This window comes from Ammospiza nelsoni, chromosome 1 (genome assembly GCF_027579445.1).
Source record: "Ammospiza nelsoni isolate bAmmNel1 chromosome 1, bAmmNel1.pri, whole genome shotgun sequence".
Taxonomy (NCBI): Eukaryota; Metazoa; Chordata; class Aves; order Passeriformes; family Passerellidae; genus Ammospiza; species Ammospiza nelsoni.
In genome coordinates, this window is record NC_080633.1 from 119,116,693 (window position 1) to 119,132,797 (window position 16,105).

The window sequence follows — 16,105 nt, forward strand, 5'->3', positions numbered from 1 at the left end:
TGCCATATTTGATTTGTGGTACTCTACAAATGATAGCAGCCACAAAAATGGAAGTTTCCATTCTGTTACAGTGACTATAAATCAGTGTAGTGACAATCTCCTTGTAGTGCTCCTCCAGGGCTGGTTTGCTTACCTTGCTGTGCAGCAGGAGTAACAGGAGGGGTGGCTGTGAAACAGCCTTGCACTGTTAATTCAGCTGCATGCTGGTTAAATAAACAAACAAACAGTGGTTCTCAGGAGCCAGTGGGGCGTTTATGCCTCACCACAAGGATAGCAGGAAGGGACTTGCTGAACAGCCTCTCCATCCCCTGGTACACTCAGCTCCTCTGGCAGCCCAGTTAAATCATTAACCTGTAAAATTCAAGATGACACTTGCCTTGTTAAACCAGGGCAAAGCATGAGGATCATCCACACCAGACACTGCTCACTTCAACTGGGGTATCCAGCACCAGAAATGAGGTGAGCTTTAGCAGTGATGTAAAATTACTGCAAAAGAAATGTCATCTGTGCCAGAAACACTAATGTGCCATCAAATAACTTATCTTCCACTGTACCTCAATATGTATCTTTTTCCTTGAAATTGCACACAGTGCCACTGCCCATAGAAAAACACTTCGAGTGCTCAAACTAAGGCTGCCCATGGAGGCTGGGCCCCCTTGGCCATGACCTGAGGCCCGTTTGTGTCTGTCTGTGTACAGAACGGTGCTGGGAGCAGATCTGTGAGCAGCTGGGGGGCCTGGCCCCTTCCCCAGCAGGGCTCTGGGCTCCAGGGGCTCTGGGACCCTCTCTCCTGTGCCTGGTGTGTGTGGGCTCTCGGCTCTCACATGAAATGCTGAAGCTGCAGGAATGTTAAAAGTTCAGTGTGGATTTGTAGAGGGCACTCCCAGCCAGCATGGAAAAAGCATTTTTCTTATTTCAAGTCCAATGAGAGGCACTTCCACATGCATGAAGAGGTGGGATTAGAAGCAGTCTTTTCTACCAGTCTGGTAGAGAGACCCCTTTCCAGGAAGGGTGGCTTAGAATAAAACTACTCCTCCTCCTATTTTACATTTTGACAAGCTCTTCTGGGTCCTGTCAGAGCAAAGGATGGCAAGTTTGCACAATGTTAAAAATCACAGGCTCTTTATAAATACTATGTTGAAATACTCCATATACCTATTTGTTATACTATTACTAATTTTCATTAAAATTACATATTAACATATGCCTGTAACAAGTCACAAAACTTAAAATGCAGTTGATGCTCTTTAAACCAAGTTCATTTTTTACAAATGTGTCACAGAAGGCATCATCAGACTGATTTTAGTTGTCATTTTGAAAACAGCTGCAAGTTTGGCACATTTCATTCGGAAAGGTCCAAGAGGAATCACTACTTTCCCACATTTAACCCAGTTAAGTCTGGCTCTGTGCTAAGTTTCTCTCAGTTTCTCTGTGCTACATTACATACATTTCTTACCTCTGTGTTCTCCTAGCTTTATGCACCCTTTCAAAGGCAGCCTGTCAAAAATGGCTCTTCTCTCCTGAAAATTCCAACCAGAGCTCCTTGTCCCATCTGGTCCTTCTGTGTTGGAGTCAACATCAAGAACTTGCACTGACAGCGAAGGAAGGAAGTTCACGCAGGCTCAAAAGAATGGTTTCATTAGAAATTTATTTCTTTAAACATGGCCACTTTGAGATTAATGATACTACTTCAGGGAACATGAAAGAATAATAAACAGTTTTAGAAGGGAAACAATCAGGTAAGTCAGGATTTGCTTTTCAAACAGTAAAAGGCCAAGCTCCAAGAGGCAATAAATTTTGGCATATGAGGACTAGTATTTTCAAATCCAAAGTTGGCTTAGTTTTACAGTGGAAGCTGACTGCAACCTTAGCTACCTTTCCACAACGCTGGACTCAGTCATAACTTAAATGTACAGGAGCATAATGTGAAAAGATTTTGTTTTATTAATTAAAAGTTAACAGCAACAGGCACATATTAAAATGAATATGGCAAAGCCTTTACAAATGGCTTTACGCTGAAGCTCTCTTCCAAAAATGGCTGTTGCAACAAACTGTAAACAGAATTAATAAACAGTCTTTTACAATAATAACAGGGAAATACAAATGAACTAAAAGAAAGCACCAGTTTCTCAAACTAGATTACAGTTGTGCTTACTGTACTTAAAACAATGTAAAACAAATTACAAAAATGGAATGTTTTAAGTTTAAAATTAGTCCTTTAATTTTGTCCTAAAAAACATTTTCTCCTTTTCCCATCAAAAACCCATCAGTGGGTAATGTTTCAGTAGAGGGAGGAATACGTAAACAATGCACTTTTTTTTATTATTTTTTTTTCAAATCAAAAACAAATTTGGTCACTTAGCTTTGTGCATAGTTTAAGGCATCTGTAGCAATTTGTTACAGTTTCCTCCCCAGTGTGGCTGTTCATGAAATTGTCACATTCTAAAAGAATAAATTAAAAAAAAAAAAAAAAGAAAAAGAAAAAATGTTGCCGTTCAAACCCTTCCCCGAGCCCTCCCGCCCTCCCCCGTCCCAAACGTACTCACACACCCACACATACACACACGCTGCAGCGAAAGGGGCATTTGTACCCTTGTTCTGAAGGACACGCTTCCCATCCCACTTTATTTCAGATTGGCAAATACCCTGAGCTGATTATGGTGTTTAGACATTCCACCTTTTTCTTGCATGTGCAGTTCAAGTGTACAATAGTAAGAACAACATGCGATGTTCCCACTGCAGAATCGCAATGCAGTTCGGACACTTCCCCCCCACCCCTTCCCTTCCCAGATTCAGAAGTGTTTTTTCGCTGTTAAAAAATTGCATTCCCATACAGCACTGGAGTAAAGCTTGGCTGTGCTCTATGATGAATGCTCAGTTCCCAGTGCACAAACAAAATTATGGCAAATGGGAGGCTTTTCTGGCATCCAAAGAAACAAGAGCTGCAGTCTCAAATTTGATCTTTTTCTTTTAAAAAAGCAAAAAACCCAAGTTAGTGGTTCCTTCACAGCCATGCGCAAAGGTTAAGTCTAGAACCGACAGTTTCAGAGTACATTTGTAAACATCGAGTCTTGCCAGAGGCAGCAGAGGATGGGCACTTCACATTTCCGTATTAAAACAGGGACTGAGTGGAAGGTATGCTTTGAACACATTTATGCAAGTCTTGCTAAATTCCAAGGGAGTGGAACAATCCATGTCAAGTCTTAGATTTGAAGACCGTATTCCAAATATCATGAGAAAACCCAAGCCAGGGGGCACGGCGACGCTTCCGTCCCTTTGCTCCGAGGCGCGGTCGCTGCTGTGCTTTGCATATTCGAGGTTCAGAACGACAACCAACTGAGGCGGGTGCATATTGCTCTATGTTCAGGTCTGGCGGCTTAAAAAAATTCTGGGTCAAATGGTCTGTGTCAAAGGAAAACTTGGAAATAAATAATGCTGGCATCATTTTACCATTCTACCAAAACCTTGGGCTGGCATGTGTCTCCTTGAATCCAACCGTGCGGATACCGAGGGAAGAGGCAGTTTTGTCTTGGAGATTGAGGTCAGGACAATCGAGGTTCCTGAGGTAAAATGTCTGAGTCCATTTCCTCAAAAGTGGGGTCAACATCGTCACCGCTGCCCGACTGTTCCCTCTGCACTCCCTTCCAGCTTGCCTTGTTCAGTCCCAGGTGGCCAAGCATTGTCTGAGACAGCCTCGTGTTGGAAAACCGGGCCCATTCCCCAAACAGTGGTTCCACTAAGTAAGTCATAAAGCCTTCAGAAACAAGCAAAGAGAGGCAGATTAAATAAAAAAACAATACAGAGAAAAAGTAAAATACTCAAGCTAAATACTTTAAATAGCATTTAGTAGTCAATGTGCATTTAAATACTCATTTAAATATTTTGGGCATCTTTAAAAAAAAAATCTCTCAAAATGTAAAAGATTTTACTAATCAGTCAGAAGAACACGAATACACTACATTAAAAATTACCCTCTTTCTTTCACAGCAATGACCAAATGAAGACAAATACTGGACGATATGGAAGGGGAGAGAAATCTAAACATTAGCAACTAAGTCAGACAATTTAGAAAACCTGAAGTTCAAAAAGATTTTATAATTAATTGCCCTTCAGTGTGCCTGAATTATACTACACAGGGGAAAAAAATAATATATTGTTTTCACAATACTAGGGTGACTAAAAATACTTTAAAATACAAATTTTAGAAACTTTTTAAATAAGGCCACAAAACAATGCATTGATGTACTTCGTGTGTATGCACATGTTCATTTATTTGTAATGTTTATTTACATGAAGCAAAAAAATCAATGGTAAGATAGCCAAAACTGAGTCTTTTAATTAAAAAAGATATGAATTCCTAGCATTCTAAATTAAACAGTGCAGTTGATTGAATATATCAGCTTTTGTGTCAATCTAAAGCATTAATTCATTCTGTGCTTGTTGTTAAATTTGTTTTTTTCTTTTACTATGTTTTTAACTGAGTCCCACTTCACCTCCATAATCAACTTTTATTAAAATTTACTATAAAAAGACATTTTACTATTTAAATCCAAGTCAGGTTAGCAAAAACTATTAATATAATGGCTATCCACCATTCTCCATCACATCTCTGCCCACCACCCTCCTTAAAGGCTGTATTTAAAGGGAATGCTGACATTCCAAAAAGCTAAACCCATCATGCCCAGTTGTGACAAGCTCATTGCAGAAGGCACCCAAGGCCATATGGCAAGGGGAAGGGACCCTCCTCTTCCCAAAACACCCTTCAGATGAGGAAAGTTCTGGGCAGCAGTGTGGAGAAGTCAGACAGCTGAACCTGCTCTGTGAGGAAACAGAGGGGCTCCAGGACTGTCAGGGCAGCACCGTTCATAAACAATTCAAGAGAGGTTTATGTAACAAATAAAAATAGAATTGCTCTTTATAATAAAGTGCTGCCGCACACAGAGTATGTTCAGCCTCTAGGGAACGTATCCATAAGGTGCTTTTTTTTCAAATTGCATGCTGAAAGAAATCTACTAGAATGAAGTGAATTGCAGTTACCAATCTGGATGTTGGCAATAGTTTCTGTCTGTCGGTCACAAAGTGGACTCACACCCAAGTGATATTTTTTTTCGATATCACCTGAAGAAACAAAAGTATAATGCGACCATTAAATCATCAAGTCCCAACCAAATCAAACACTAACAAAAGTGAGCTGTGAGTGTTGGCTTACAAGGATACTACCCTGCAGCTGGTGGAATGCATTTAGTTCTCTTCCCAACTCCCAAAAACCCAAGCAGATCTGTCAGACTAACAACTTACAACTACTGTATTTAAATACTTGGTATTTTTCATCAAACAGTAATTACAGAAACCCCATAGAACCACAAGTTTCCTGAAGGATTAGCATCCTCTTTCCTGCAAAACCTACACTGTCATAGAAATGACAAATGAATCCCCCCTCAGCAATATGGAAGAGGATAGCTTAGCTTTCAGAAATTTCTCGCTAAAGGCAATTTGTGTTTCTGCTTCCCCATCACCTTTATCTAAGATTATGTCTCACATGATTAGCACCAAATAAAGCAGTCTGTTCCCCATTTACCATATTCACGTGCAAATTAGCAGGTCTCAAGTCCATCAAACTACCCTTAATTTTATTATAAAACAATTTAATAAAAATGGAGTAAATCCACTCCATTTGCCAATGAAAGGCTTTATTAACTGCTTACAGAAGTAGTCTAAACTGCACAGTAACTAAAAATCTCCCTGGCTCTTACCTGCTTACCAACAGGCCTCACAGCTGAAGCTTAAATATTGAACATGATCAACATATTCCATAATTTGCTGAAACCACTAGAGCAATTTAAAGTGGCCATAATTATTAATCTGCAGCACCTTTCAGCTGAAGGATGTATTGCATCAGCCATTCTAGGTTCAGATTCTAAGCAGATTCTCTGCTGAGTTTTACTAACTCTGACCTTTTGCAGGAGACACAACCCATGGAAGTAAAAAACTCCTATACTGTACGTCTCTGTTAGTGCAAAATATAAATGGACTAGGGCTCATGGACACTCTCTCCACACTGGATACATGATATACTAACAGATACTTCTACTCTTACTTGCCTTGATGGAAGAACTCCTCCGTTACTTTCTCACTCCACTGCTTGCTCAGCTCCCATGTCCGACAGGGGTTACAAATATCTGCACACTTCAAAGCCATCTAACAAGTTAACACACAGTGTTAGATCATCTTGTCTTCAACTCAAGTGCCTGTAATTACTTAACTCTTGAGAGCAGATTATTTTAGGTTTTGTGAATAACAAACCTACCTACCACTTCTGCTCCAAAGTTATGTTCTGTAATATTTAAAAAACACTCAGGGAATTGTGAGATCTCATGATCATCCCTGAGTAATATGGAAATTCAGTCAACTCAAAGTATTTCAGGACCACTATATTTAGTACACTCACTGGTACAGGAACCAAAAATAACTTCAGAAAAAGAAGCATCAAAGCAAACAAGCCGTGGTTTCCATTTCTGGCTCTCATGCTTGTATTTTTAGCAATAGTTTGCACAAGACAGAACTTCTCATCTGTTTGTCCACTTTCTCTTATGGCCCACAATATGAACCTAGTAAGAAAATGCCTACAAACCTAAGAAGATTCTCAAGGCTTTTGTTTTTCAAGTTTGCTAAAGCTCACTAGCACAACTGCAAACTGATTCACAACAGCAGTGTTTTCCTTCCCCAAAATATGTTCTGACAAAGCATTTCACAGTTCTGAGGCTGCAATGGAGTTGTTAGAAGAGCTAAACCTTGTCTTGGAAATACCTCGATTCAGCAGCTCCAAGTTACCAGACTTACCAACACACAGCAGCACTTGGGAGAAGTGCTGGCTGTGGGAACTGAAGTGGAGGAACAACCTCTTTGTAATGGAACAGAAAGTCTAAAAGACAGTTCTGCTCTGTTTTGAAAGGAGGAGAAGGCCTGGCAGAAGCACTTAAAGTAAATTAGTTTTCCCACTAAAATGCTCTTTTCAAAAGTACGAGCAGCAAGATCACCTGTAAGATGAAGTGACGATGGTTTGCGTTCTCCAAACATAGATCTCCTCTATCCAAATGGGATCGGAACATGGACAGGTACTCGTTTTGTTGGCTGATGTCTGTGGCGAGAATGAGATCACCTATCTGGCTCTCCATCAGCTGCCTGAAATAACAAACATTCAAAAGCATATCATTTAAGAACAACAGTCATCACTAGATCTACATGACATTTTATCATATTTATTATTGTAGAAATACAAGCTTTATAATAAGCATTTTCAGTGAACTGTTTGTTTTCTTTTCCTGCAACATTCACAGAAATATCAGAATATTTCATTGGCAGTTTTCAGAAAGACTAAAACAGTTTTTAGCTTTTTTTCTCCCCCTCCTTTTTTTTTTTTTTCCTTAAAAATGCACGAACTGATTGTCTCAAGATTATTTCTTGTCAAGAGTAGGTGAAGATGTTCTATTTTAAACTACAGTTGTGGTGGCAGAACGAGAAAAGACTGCCAAGTTTAGTCTGAACAGGTGCTTGACTACATGAATACACTCCTTCAATGTGCTTGCAATACATGTTATTTTCTGAGTATCACGTTGCACCATGAACTGCTCTACTCTACCAGCACAGTATCCAGGAATTCTTAAAATAGATCTCTATATTTTGTACTCAAAACTGCTGTGCAATAACTTATCTTGTTTTGCAGGGCTCTCTTAGCTGACAGATTGCTTCTATCTGAAACTAATCTATACTATGTGGTATAAACATACCTGTTTTCTAATGACATATGTGCAAATAAACCAGATTCTCTCAGCAACCCCACTGCCGATCTCCAGTGATGGTTCTCTAATACTGAGGTATTCTGTGAATTAAAATGGAATAACACACATCAGTAAATGCCCTTTTCTTAGGCTGAAGAGCTATATACAATTTGGCTGTGTTTTGGGGTTCGTGTTTTATTTTCTTCTCTTCTTTTTTGTTTTTGCCAGAGATTAAAACCCACAAATCCTGAATACTTACTTAATTTGCACAATTTTTTATCCCAGTGACATGGAAACACTGTCTGCATTCCATCCTACCACTAGCTAAACACATCACAATTTATACTCCTTTTCTATACTCCTTTCCAAACCTGTTTTTAACAAAACAACTGATTTTATCCTTACCTTATATAAAGCCGCTAAATAATGATTTGTTTTAATTAGGAAAGGTTGGTTAACGCCTGGGTGATCCAAATCATGTGTGGCAGCTGCTATTAAACTAAGCAGGACATCCCATGGAGTTAAAGACTCAGAAAGCTGCAAGGCAAACCCAACAAATGTTAGTAATGCAATAAGGCCTTAGAAAAAGTGCATGAATGTTTTCAGTAATTAACAGCCAACAGAAATTTGGAGAAAATCTTGAAGATGTAAAACTAAGATTCCACTGACTTTTCACAGTATTTCCCCCGCAAAAGCTACAAAATTTCAGCAATGGTTTAAGCATTATTCTTTCTGAATGGCAAAGTCCACTCATAAAAAATGCCAGCATCCAAAATTCTTTGTGTCTGGTAATGAAGCTTGATTCCTAACCAGACCCCATAAAAGCAGCAAATTCTTAAAATTAGCTCTCCCTCTCATTCACCAAGTCCATTTGTGTTTATTCTGCTTTAAATTCATACTAAATTTTAAAAAGCATGAAAGCTTTTCCTCCTAAGAAGAAGAAACTAATGCTCTGGAAGACTTGGAACTATTTAGAATGTATTTCTACTCTTATGCAAAATTGTATTTCAAGGTCTACCAGGACCAGAACCAAAGGAGGAAAATCTGCCACAAATAAATATTTTCAAAGACCATGTCAATTAACTCAGCATGCATCTACATGGACTTACTGTCACTACCACTGTTCCTTCTTGTGGTAGAGAGGTTTGAAAGTTTAAACTCAGTAACAAAGTCTAGTTTGCACTAAAACAGAGAGGACAGTTCTGCCCATACAGTACACTGAACTGTAGCTGCACATGTTACTAAAAATACCAAGCCTATTCTTGTATCTGAAGCTTTACAAAACTTCCATCACGAGTATTAAATAAAAAATGCTCAGAGCTTCCAAACTGAATGCCATAAAAAAGCTCATCCTGTACCAGCTCTGATCAGGCTCACTGCACCAATTGGTCTGAGAGCAGCACTGAGAAACTGAGTGGGAGGAGTAGGCAAAGAGCCTCTGAAAAAGGTTTTATGGAGCCAAAATTTACTTGTTTTTACCTCAGAAGCAGGACAAGGAGCTATTCAAGGGAATACCAGATTGGTGATAATCTGCATCAAGGTAGATAACTTTTCATCTAGCTACAGAGCACTACAGCTTTCAATTTAATACAGAAGGACAGGACTTTGCCCTGAAATTGTCCAAGACATCACTTGAAGCAGCCTGATAGCAGTCTAAGTAGTAGAGGAACAACCACTAAATTAGTTTAGCTTCTTAAGGTCTGCCACTCTTCCCTTTCTTAAAAAGAAAGCCAAAGAGAACTCCTAATGTATTGCTATAACTGCATCTTGTAGAAGTAACAGCAAAGATGAGCAAAGCAAGGGTAATGATAATTTATGGAAGAAGAAAACCACCCCAGATGACAAGTACACAGGTTTATTGTTGCCAGCTCTGACTCAGGCTGCAATTCTATATGAATGTCTTGGGGCACAGCACTATATTAAATAGCTGCAACTTTAATTCCCTGCTCTAGTTCAGCAGGAAGTCACACAAAAGACAATGTCAGCTCAGAGGGGGAGAAAAAGAAAAGCACACTAAGTGTGAATCCCCAGCCTCAGCAACAGGGAAGGCAAGGGAGAGTTCAGAAGTGTTTCTTGTTAGGTTCTTAGATTTCTTTACTTTTGATAAAACCTGCATGTGCATATACACATAGATATATGCATGTAGGTTTATGTAAGATCCATGACCTTACTGCTCTCTACAATTGCCTGAAAAGAGGCTGTAGCCAGGGGGCTTGGCTGCTTCTCCCAGGTAACCAGTGACAGCATAGAGAACAGTCTAAAGTTGTGCCAGGGGAGGTTTAGGTTGGACCTTAGGAACAATTCCTTCACTGAAAGGGTGATTAGAGATTGGTATGGGCTGTCCACAGTGCTGGAGTCACCGTCCCTGGAGGTGTTTAGGTGGATGTGGCACTCAGTGCCATGGTCTAGTAGACAAGGTGGTGTTTGGTCACAGGTTGGACTCTATCTCACAAGTCTTTTCCAACCTAAATGATTCTGTGATATGTGCACACAATCCATTCATATGCATATACACACAAACACATATTTCTGTGTGTATGAGTGATGTAAAAGAGAGAATGCTCCTTACCTTGGGCTCTTTTAAGTAACAGTGCATGGCCTGAGTCACATCAGCAGCATGAACTGCATTATGATAAGGATTTTGACTGTGATAATCTTCTTGAACCATAACTGCCGGAAAAAAACAAATATCCAAATTTAAATAAAATTGCAATTTTTTCAAAGACCATTTTATATGCCCCTATTAGGCACAGAAATATGCGGTATCACAAGTTACATACAATAAAAGCATCAGAGTCAATAAATTGTCAGCTGAAGCACGATGCAGCTGTAAGATTTTTATGCAAAGAAACAGTTTTTGCTAAAGGAAATCAACTACATGTAAAGTCACCTCAGAGCAAAAAATTAAACAACTTGAAATCAATATATAATCTGAGATACTCTGACTTTGAGAACTTCCCAAGGAAGGCTGTCTTTGACAATCTGTCTGAATGGTGAGGCAACACTGAATAAAAATAAAAATTACGCTTTTTACCAAACCATTAGGATGAACTTCATATCATGACCTGAAAACAAACAGGACTTCAGAGGAATTAAGCATTGCTTTCCCATCATATGAAGGGTTTTTCTTTCCCATTCAGGAAAGTGGTCATGGAAGACCACTTCTATATGTATTCTAGGCATTTGCTCATACTTGGTACTCAGACAAATGTAAGCCCATATGCAATTTAGAAAAGAATCTCATTTAGATGCTGGTCTGACTAACTACACCTAGATTCAATATTCCCTATTTAACTTCTTTCCTCCATCTTCCTGACAGTCCTGGAAGATTACAGGCAAAATTCTTTGAAGGGCATCAACATTCGCTCAAGTACAGGGAATGAAAATTATAATGTTAAAAAGGATTGAAGGGAAGAAGCACAGCAATCAAACTATATTCTAAAGTCTTGCCTACTACCTCTAAAGTCTTGAGGTTTGCTTGGAAGAACTACAAATTAGTTCTTCCAAGCAAACCTCAAAAGAACATTTTCCTGTCTGACTACAGTCTGTCAGTCCCACCAAACAAACATGCCCACAAGCTCCTTTTCTACTCAATTTACAAGGCCAGAGAATCCATGTAATTGTGAATGTAATGTTACAGCATTACTGACATGGTGTTTGTGAAAGCTGAGGTTCATGACAAGTCAAAATACTGTCACCACTATGTCATCTCAATAGTACTCAATGGATAGGTGACAGCTCATATGAAAAGTAATGAAAATCAATATAAATGGCTTTGGGCTTCATTAACCTGCAGTAGAACCCTCTCCCACCTATTCCTCACATCAAGTGCATGAATGCATATATCTCTGGCTTTCTTTTTAATTTTATTATGGCTTCATAGGCTGATGCAGCTACCTGAACTTTACAATTTTCCTAACTTACTTATTTTATTAAAGCAGACCTAGGTCAACATTTTGATCATAGTTTGCCAGAATCAGAGTAGCACAGCCACCCTGTTTTCAGGAATGCAGCACTTTGCATTTTCTCTCCCTGGTTTAAGTCTGGAATAAGAATCTGTAAAGACGCAGTAAGAAGATGCAGATCCTCCAAGCACATGATGGAAATCACTGAAAGACTCTGTGTGTGTGTGTGTGTGTGTGTGTGTATGTACATATATATATATATATATATATATACACATACACAAAAAAAGAGTTAAGATCCCATAGGGAACTAAAATCAAGATTTCTCTACTTAAAAAGATTTCAGTAGATTCTCATATAATGTGAATTTTGTGTAGCACTGGACCATTTGAGCTATCCTAGTCTTCTGGAATTTGATCTTCAGATTGCTATGGATTAAAGGAAAACGGAAAAGGGAAGAATTGTGCTCATGGTAAGAAACTGTATTTGGAAGAAAGTCCATTACAAAATCAAAGAACCTAAGACAAAAATTTTTACTGATATTAAGTAGAAGGCATTATCAAAAAGGGAAAGGTGTTGAATTTCAAATTTAGAATAAATTTTGTCTTCTTCAAAGTCTAATCTCATTCTAGTGGATTGTGACCTTGAATAGTCACATCTAGTTAGAATTCTCATCTTCTGATAAACAGTTAACTAAGCCAGTAATTTCTATCTCATCTTTCAAGTATTATCATCTGCATAATGTCAACTAACCAGATGAGAAAGAAAAAACACATTCAGTTAGAACTTGAAAAGCCTAAAACCAGATTTTTATAATAATTTTCCTCCACTCCAAGATACCAGGTATTAAGGTCAGTTTATTAACATTCCTGAAACTGGAGAAAATTTAGTCTACTTTAAAACAACATGAACTGCAAAACAGAACTGATTTTTTTTAATTGAACAGAACTAAATTGTGAAAACAAAAACATTCTCTTACTTGAAAGGGGAGGAAAGACTTCCAAATGTGATTGCTCCCCTGTTAAGTGACAAACTTTGTAACCACAGAATTGTTTTCTCTGAAACTGTGAAAAACTGCTGAAGGGGACCAGAAACTTGTTTCTCCTGGTCAGTTTAAAAAAAATCATCCCATTTCACAAAATAAAAGATACTGTCACAAAAGAACCAAAGAAAGGAGGTCTCATACCAGCACCCGTCTATGTACTGGGATGCAGACAGCTCTGTCAAGTGAATGTAGCACTTGGTTTGAATATACTACATTGCATTTACAATTATTTTCAAAGAAGCATTCCAGTGACACAGGCCCAGACATTAAATTAAAATTGTCCTGTACTCTGTCTAGGGAGAAACTATGTCCACAGTGCAATGCTTACTCGTAGGAGAATTTGAGCAAGCAGGGGTAACACCAAACTGGCACCAAAACATATTTCTGACATATTCCATACAGTTAGGAAACTGTATCATAAAAGAAATTAAAGATCATTAAAGAACTAAAAATCAGAACAAAGAAAGGAGCTGTCTAGCCCTTCCCAGTGCAAATGTCATACAATGGCACATAGATACTAAACAGATTTAATAAATAGAATACAGCATCAGCTATGAAACTACTACACTTCTTAATACTTATTCGGATTTAACACAGAAAATTCTATACTCATAAAAACTTTGAGAGATCATCGCAATTAATATAATTTAAATCACTGCACAATGTGGATTGCATCAGTACCCTTCAAACCTTTTTTCTAAACTACAACCAGGACTTCAGTTAAGGTATAAAAATGCAGAAAAACATCAATATTTATCAAAACAAAAAGCTGTATTTACCCAAAAATCTACGAAGTTTCATCGTATCTAATTGGAAGTGTTCAATTAGTCCATGTAGATTAAACAGATGAAAGGTTAAGCTGACTAGACTGTTTCCTAAAAATAAGATGAAAATATTAATTCATTGGAAGCCATAAAATCAGTGACTCTTCTAAAGAAATGTATTATTTCAAACAAATTAGTCACAAAAATTATACAAGCGAACTTCTTTACACCAAGTCATGATATTCTACACCAATTCATAAGTATTTAAATTTTACTACATGACAAGTTTCCATTAGCTGTCTCTAGTAACATTTAAATCTTACTACAGACAAATTTTCATTAGCTGTCTCTAGTAACCAGTGGTTTTGCTTAATCCTAATGCATTCACCAACTGTCCAATGGCAACTGATAGGAAGAAAATGTTACTGAACATTAAAATCCTGTTTCAACATGCAAATCTATTATAATTATATTCCATTTTATAATTATATTTATGCAACATATCACAAACACATATACAAAATACAAATGCAATCAGGCAAAAAGAAAAGCTAGACAACTATTGATTAGAGGACATTGCAAATATGCTCTCTCTCATTTTCATAATATATTTTGCTGAACTTCTTTCACTTGGAACTCTACAAAAAATGTACACTTTTAACAAGCTTATAATATATGTTATCTACTCATAGCTTTATTATAATCTTTTGCAGTGATAAAATAAGTAAAACCTTAAGAGCCACAGTCCACAATGTTTATTTTTTAATAGCTTGTCCATTATTTGCTCTGCAAATGATGTCATGGCTGAGAGACTTCATTTAGCATTACACAACCTAGCACAGACAGAAAATGAGGTACAAGAAGACAAAAACTTCTTCTAAATCAAGTTTATTACTAGATTAGAATTAATGTATTCTCATGTCACATCCTCACAATGAAATAAATACTCAATTCTTGGAACAACATTTACTGGGGAAATTCCTCCACAGAGGTTCATCCAGGGCAGCTCATCCAGCAGAGTTTTATGTACAGCATTCTGCCCTTACAAACTTTCAAGAACAAGGCTGCCTGATCAAAATTATTTAATTAGGATGCAAAATGGATGGTGGTATTGTAAGGCTTCCACAATACAAGCTCTATAGAAGCTCTTCTGGTAGTGCTTTAAATGTATTTGAAAAAAGCACATCTAAAAGGTAGAGCGGGCTCTTATGAGAAGGATGACTTCAGACTTCGCCCATTTGATAAACTAATCCAAAGAAGCTATGCTTACAAGTTAACTTGTACACAGAGCTTTTTTTTATTCAGTTATATAAAGTTTATCATTATCTATATAAGCATTCTATTTTTACAAGTCCTTGCTATTTTCATTTTTTTCTATCCAACTTCTGTATTAAATATAACTGTGAGGTTACTACTTTTTCACTGGGTTAAGCCAAGCACCCCTTCAATGAAACAGAAGAGAAAAAGATCTTTTGGTGCCACATTCTCCTTTTTGAACTTAATTTCTTGTTCTGGCAACTTAAATTGCAACTTTGCTACCTACTCCACATGACTGCTGCAAAATCTGCAAGAGCTGCCCTCCATTCTCTTCCGACACTGGCACAAATGTCACTGTGATATTGGACTTGCTCATCTCCTCCTTCCATTCTGTCCAAAACCTAGCTGCCATTGCTGAGATTATAATGCAAAACTTCACCCTGCCCAGTGCAGCAGCCCTCCCTCCTTCCCAGCACATTTACAGATCTCTTTTCTGCCTACAAATGAACAATACTTGGGTTTAGGTTTTTTTAACCAACTATTCGTGCAGTTCCTACTGCTATTTGTAATGGGCACACAAAAGTCACCAAAATGTTCTCTTCCTTTTTCTATGTTGTGCAAATGATGTGTACAGCAGCCTCCCTCTGCTCAACTCCCAATTCTCCAGGTATTCTATGTCATAATTGTAATGGATTAACACCAACATGCCTCTTACAGCACTATAAAGTAATAGAACTATTCTATTTAACACTACATTTATCAGAAAAATACTTGGTCAATATAATGACCTTTTGGACAGAACCATAAAAATCACCAGCACCTCATAATTGAAAAAAGAAGTCAAAGATCGTAAAATTATTTGTCAATTTGTATTCAAATTACTACTTCAAATTACTAAGAGAACAGCAACCTATAAAGTACATCAAGGGCCTCTTCTAAAAATCAATTATTAGTATCAACATTGACAGTATCATTATTTTAATGGAGTGATCAGGCAAACTAGGACTCAGATTAAAAACTATTAAATCAATAAGTAGCACCTGAAGAAATTTGCACTTTTTAGCAAACAAACAATCACAAACAACACTGCAACATAAGTGCCATAGTTAAGTTATGCTAGAAGATAAAGCACAAATGAAATACCAAATGTAAACTCACCATTTGTCAGTCTATCAAAAAGAAAAATATCAAAATTCCAATTTCCAACCTTCTCCAGCATACACTGAAAAGAAACACAAAAGCTGTCATTTTTTAATCAGTATATGTCTATCTTCCTGTAGCTTGGAGGAGTATTTAAGATTTCAGAGACAGATCAAGTCTTTAGAATTTCTACATAAAAAATAGTAGTAAAAGAAT

The 16,105-nt window shown here is 37.6% G+C and overlaps 1 protein-coding gene across 1 annotated transcript in view; it reads right to left on the minus strand.

Annotated features, from left to right (window-relative positions):
- Nucleotides 1–3,512: 3,512 nt before the first annotated feature.
- Nucleotides 3,513–16,105, minus strand: part of PDE7A (phosphodiesterase 7A) — a 40,842-nt gene continuing 28,249 nt past the window's right edge. Inside the window, exons 5-13 of the mRNA XM_059467716.1 lie at nucleotides 15,908–15,971; nucleotides 13,508–13,603; nucleotides 10,348–10,448; nucleotides 8,184–8,315; nucleotides 7,788–7,879; nucleotides 7,038–7,182; nucleotides 6,102–6,198; nucleotides 5,038–5,118; nucleotides 3,513–3,754 (exon numbers count right to left, since the gene is read on the minus strand). Of these exons, the coding sequence (XP_059323699.1) occupies nucleotides 3,543–3,754; nucleotides 5,038–5,118; nucleotides 6,102–6,198; nucleotides 7,038–7,182; nucleotides 7,788–7,879; nucleotides 8,184–8,315; nucleotides 10,348–10,448; nucleotides 13,508–13,603; nucleotides 15,908–15,971 (1,020 nt within the window). The 3' untranslated portion in view covers nucleotides 3,513–3,542. The remainder of the gene's footprint in view (nucleotides 3,755–5,037; nucleotides 5,119–6,101; nucleotides 6,199–7,037; nucleotides 7,183–7,787; nucleotides 7,880–8,183; nucleotides 8,316–10,347; nucleotides 10,449–13,507; nucleotides 13,604–15,907; nucleotides 15,972–16,105) is intronic.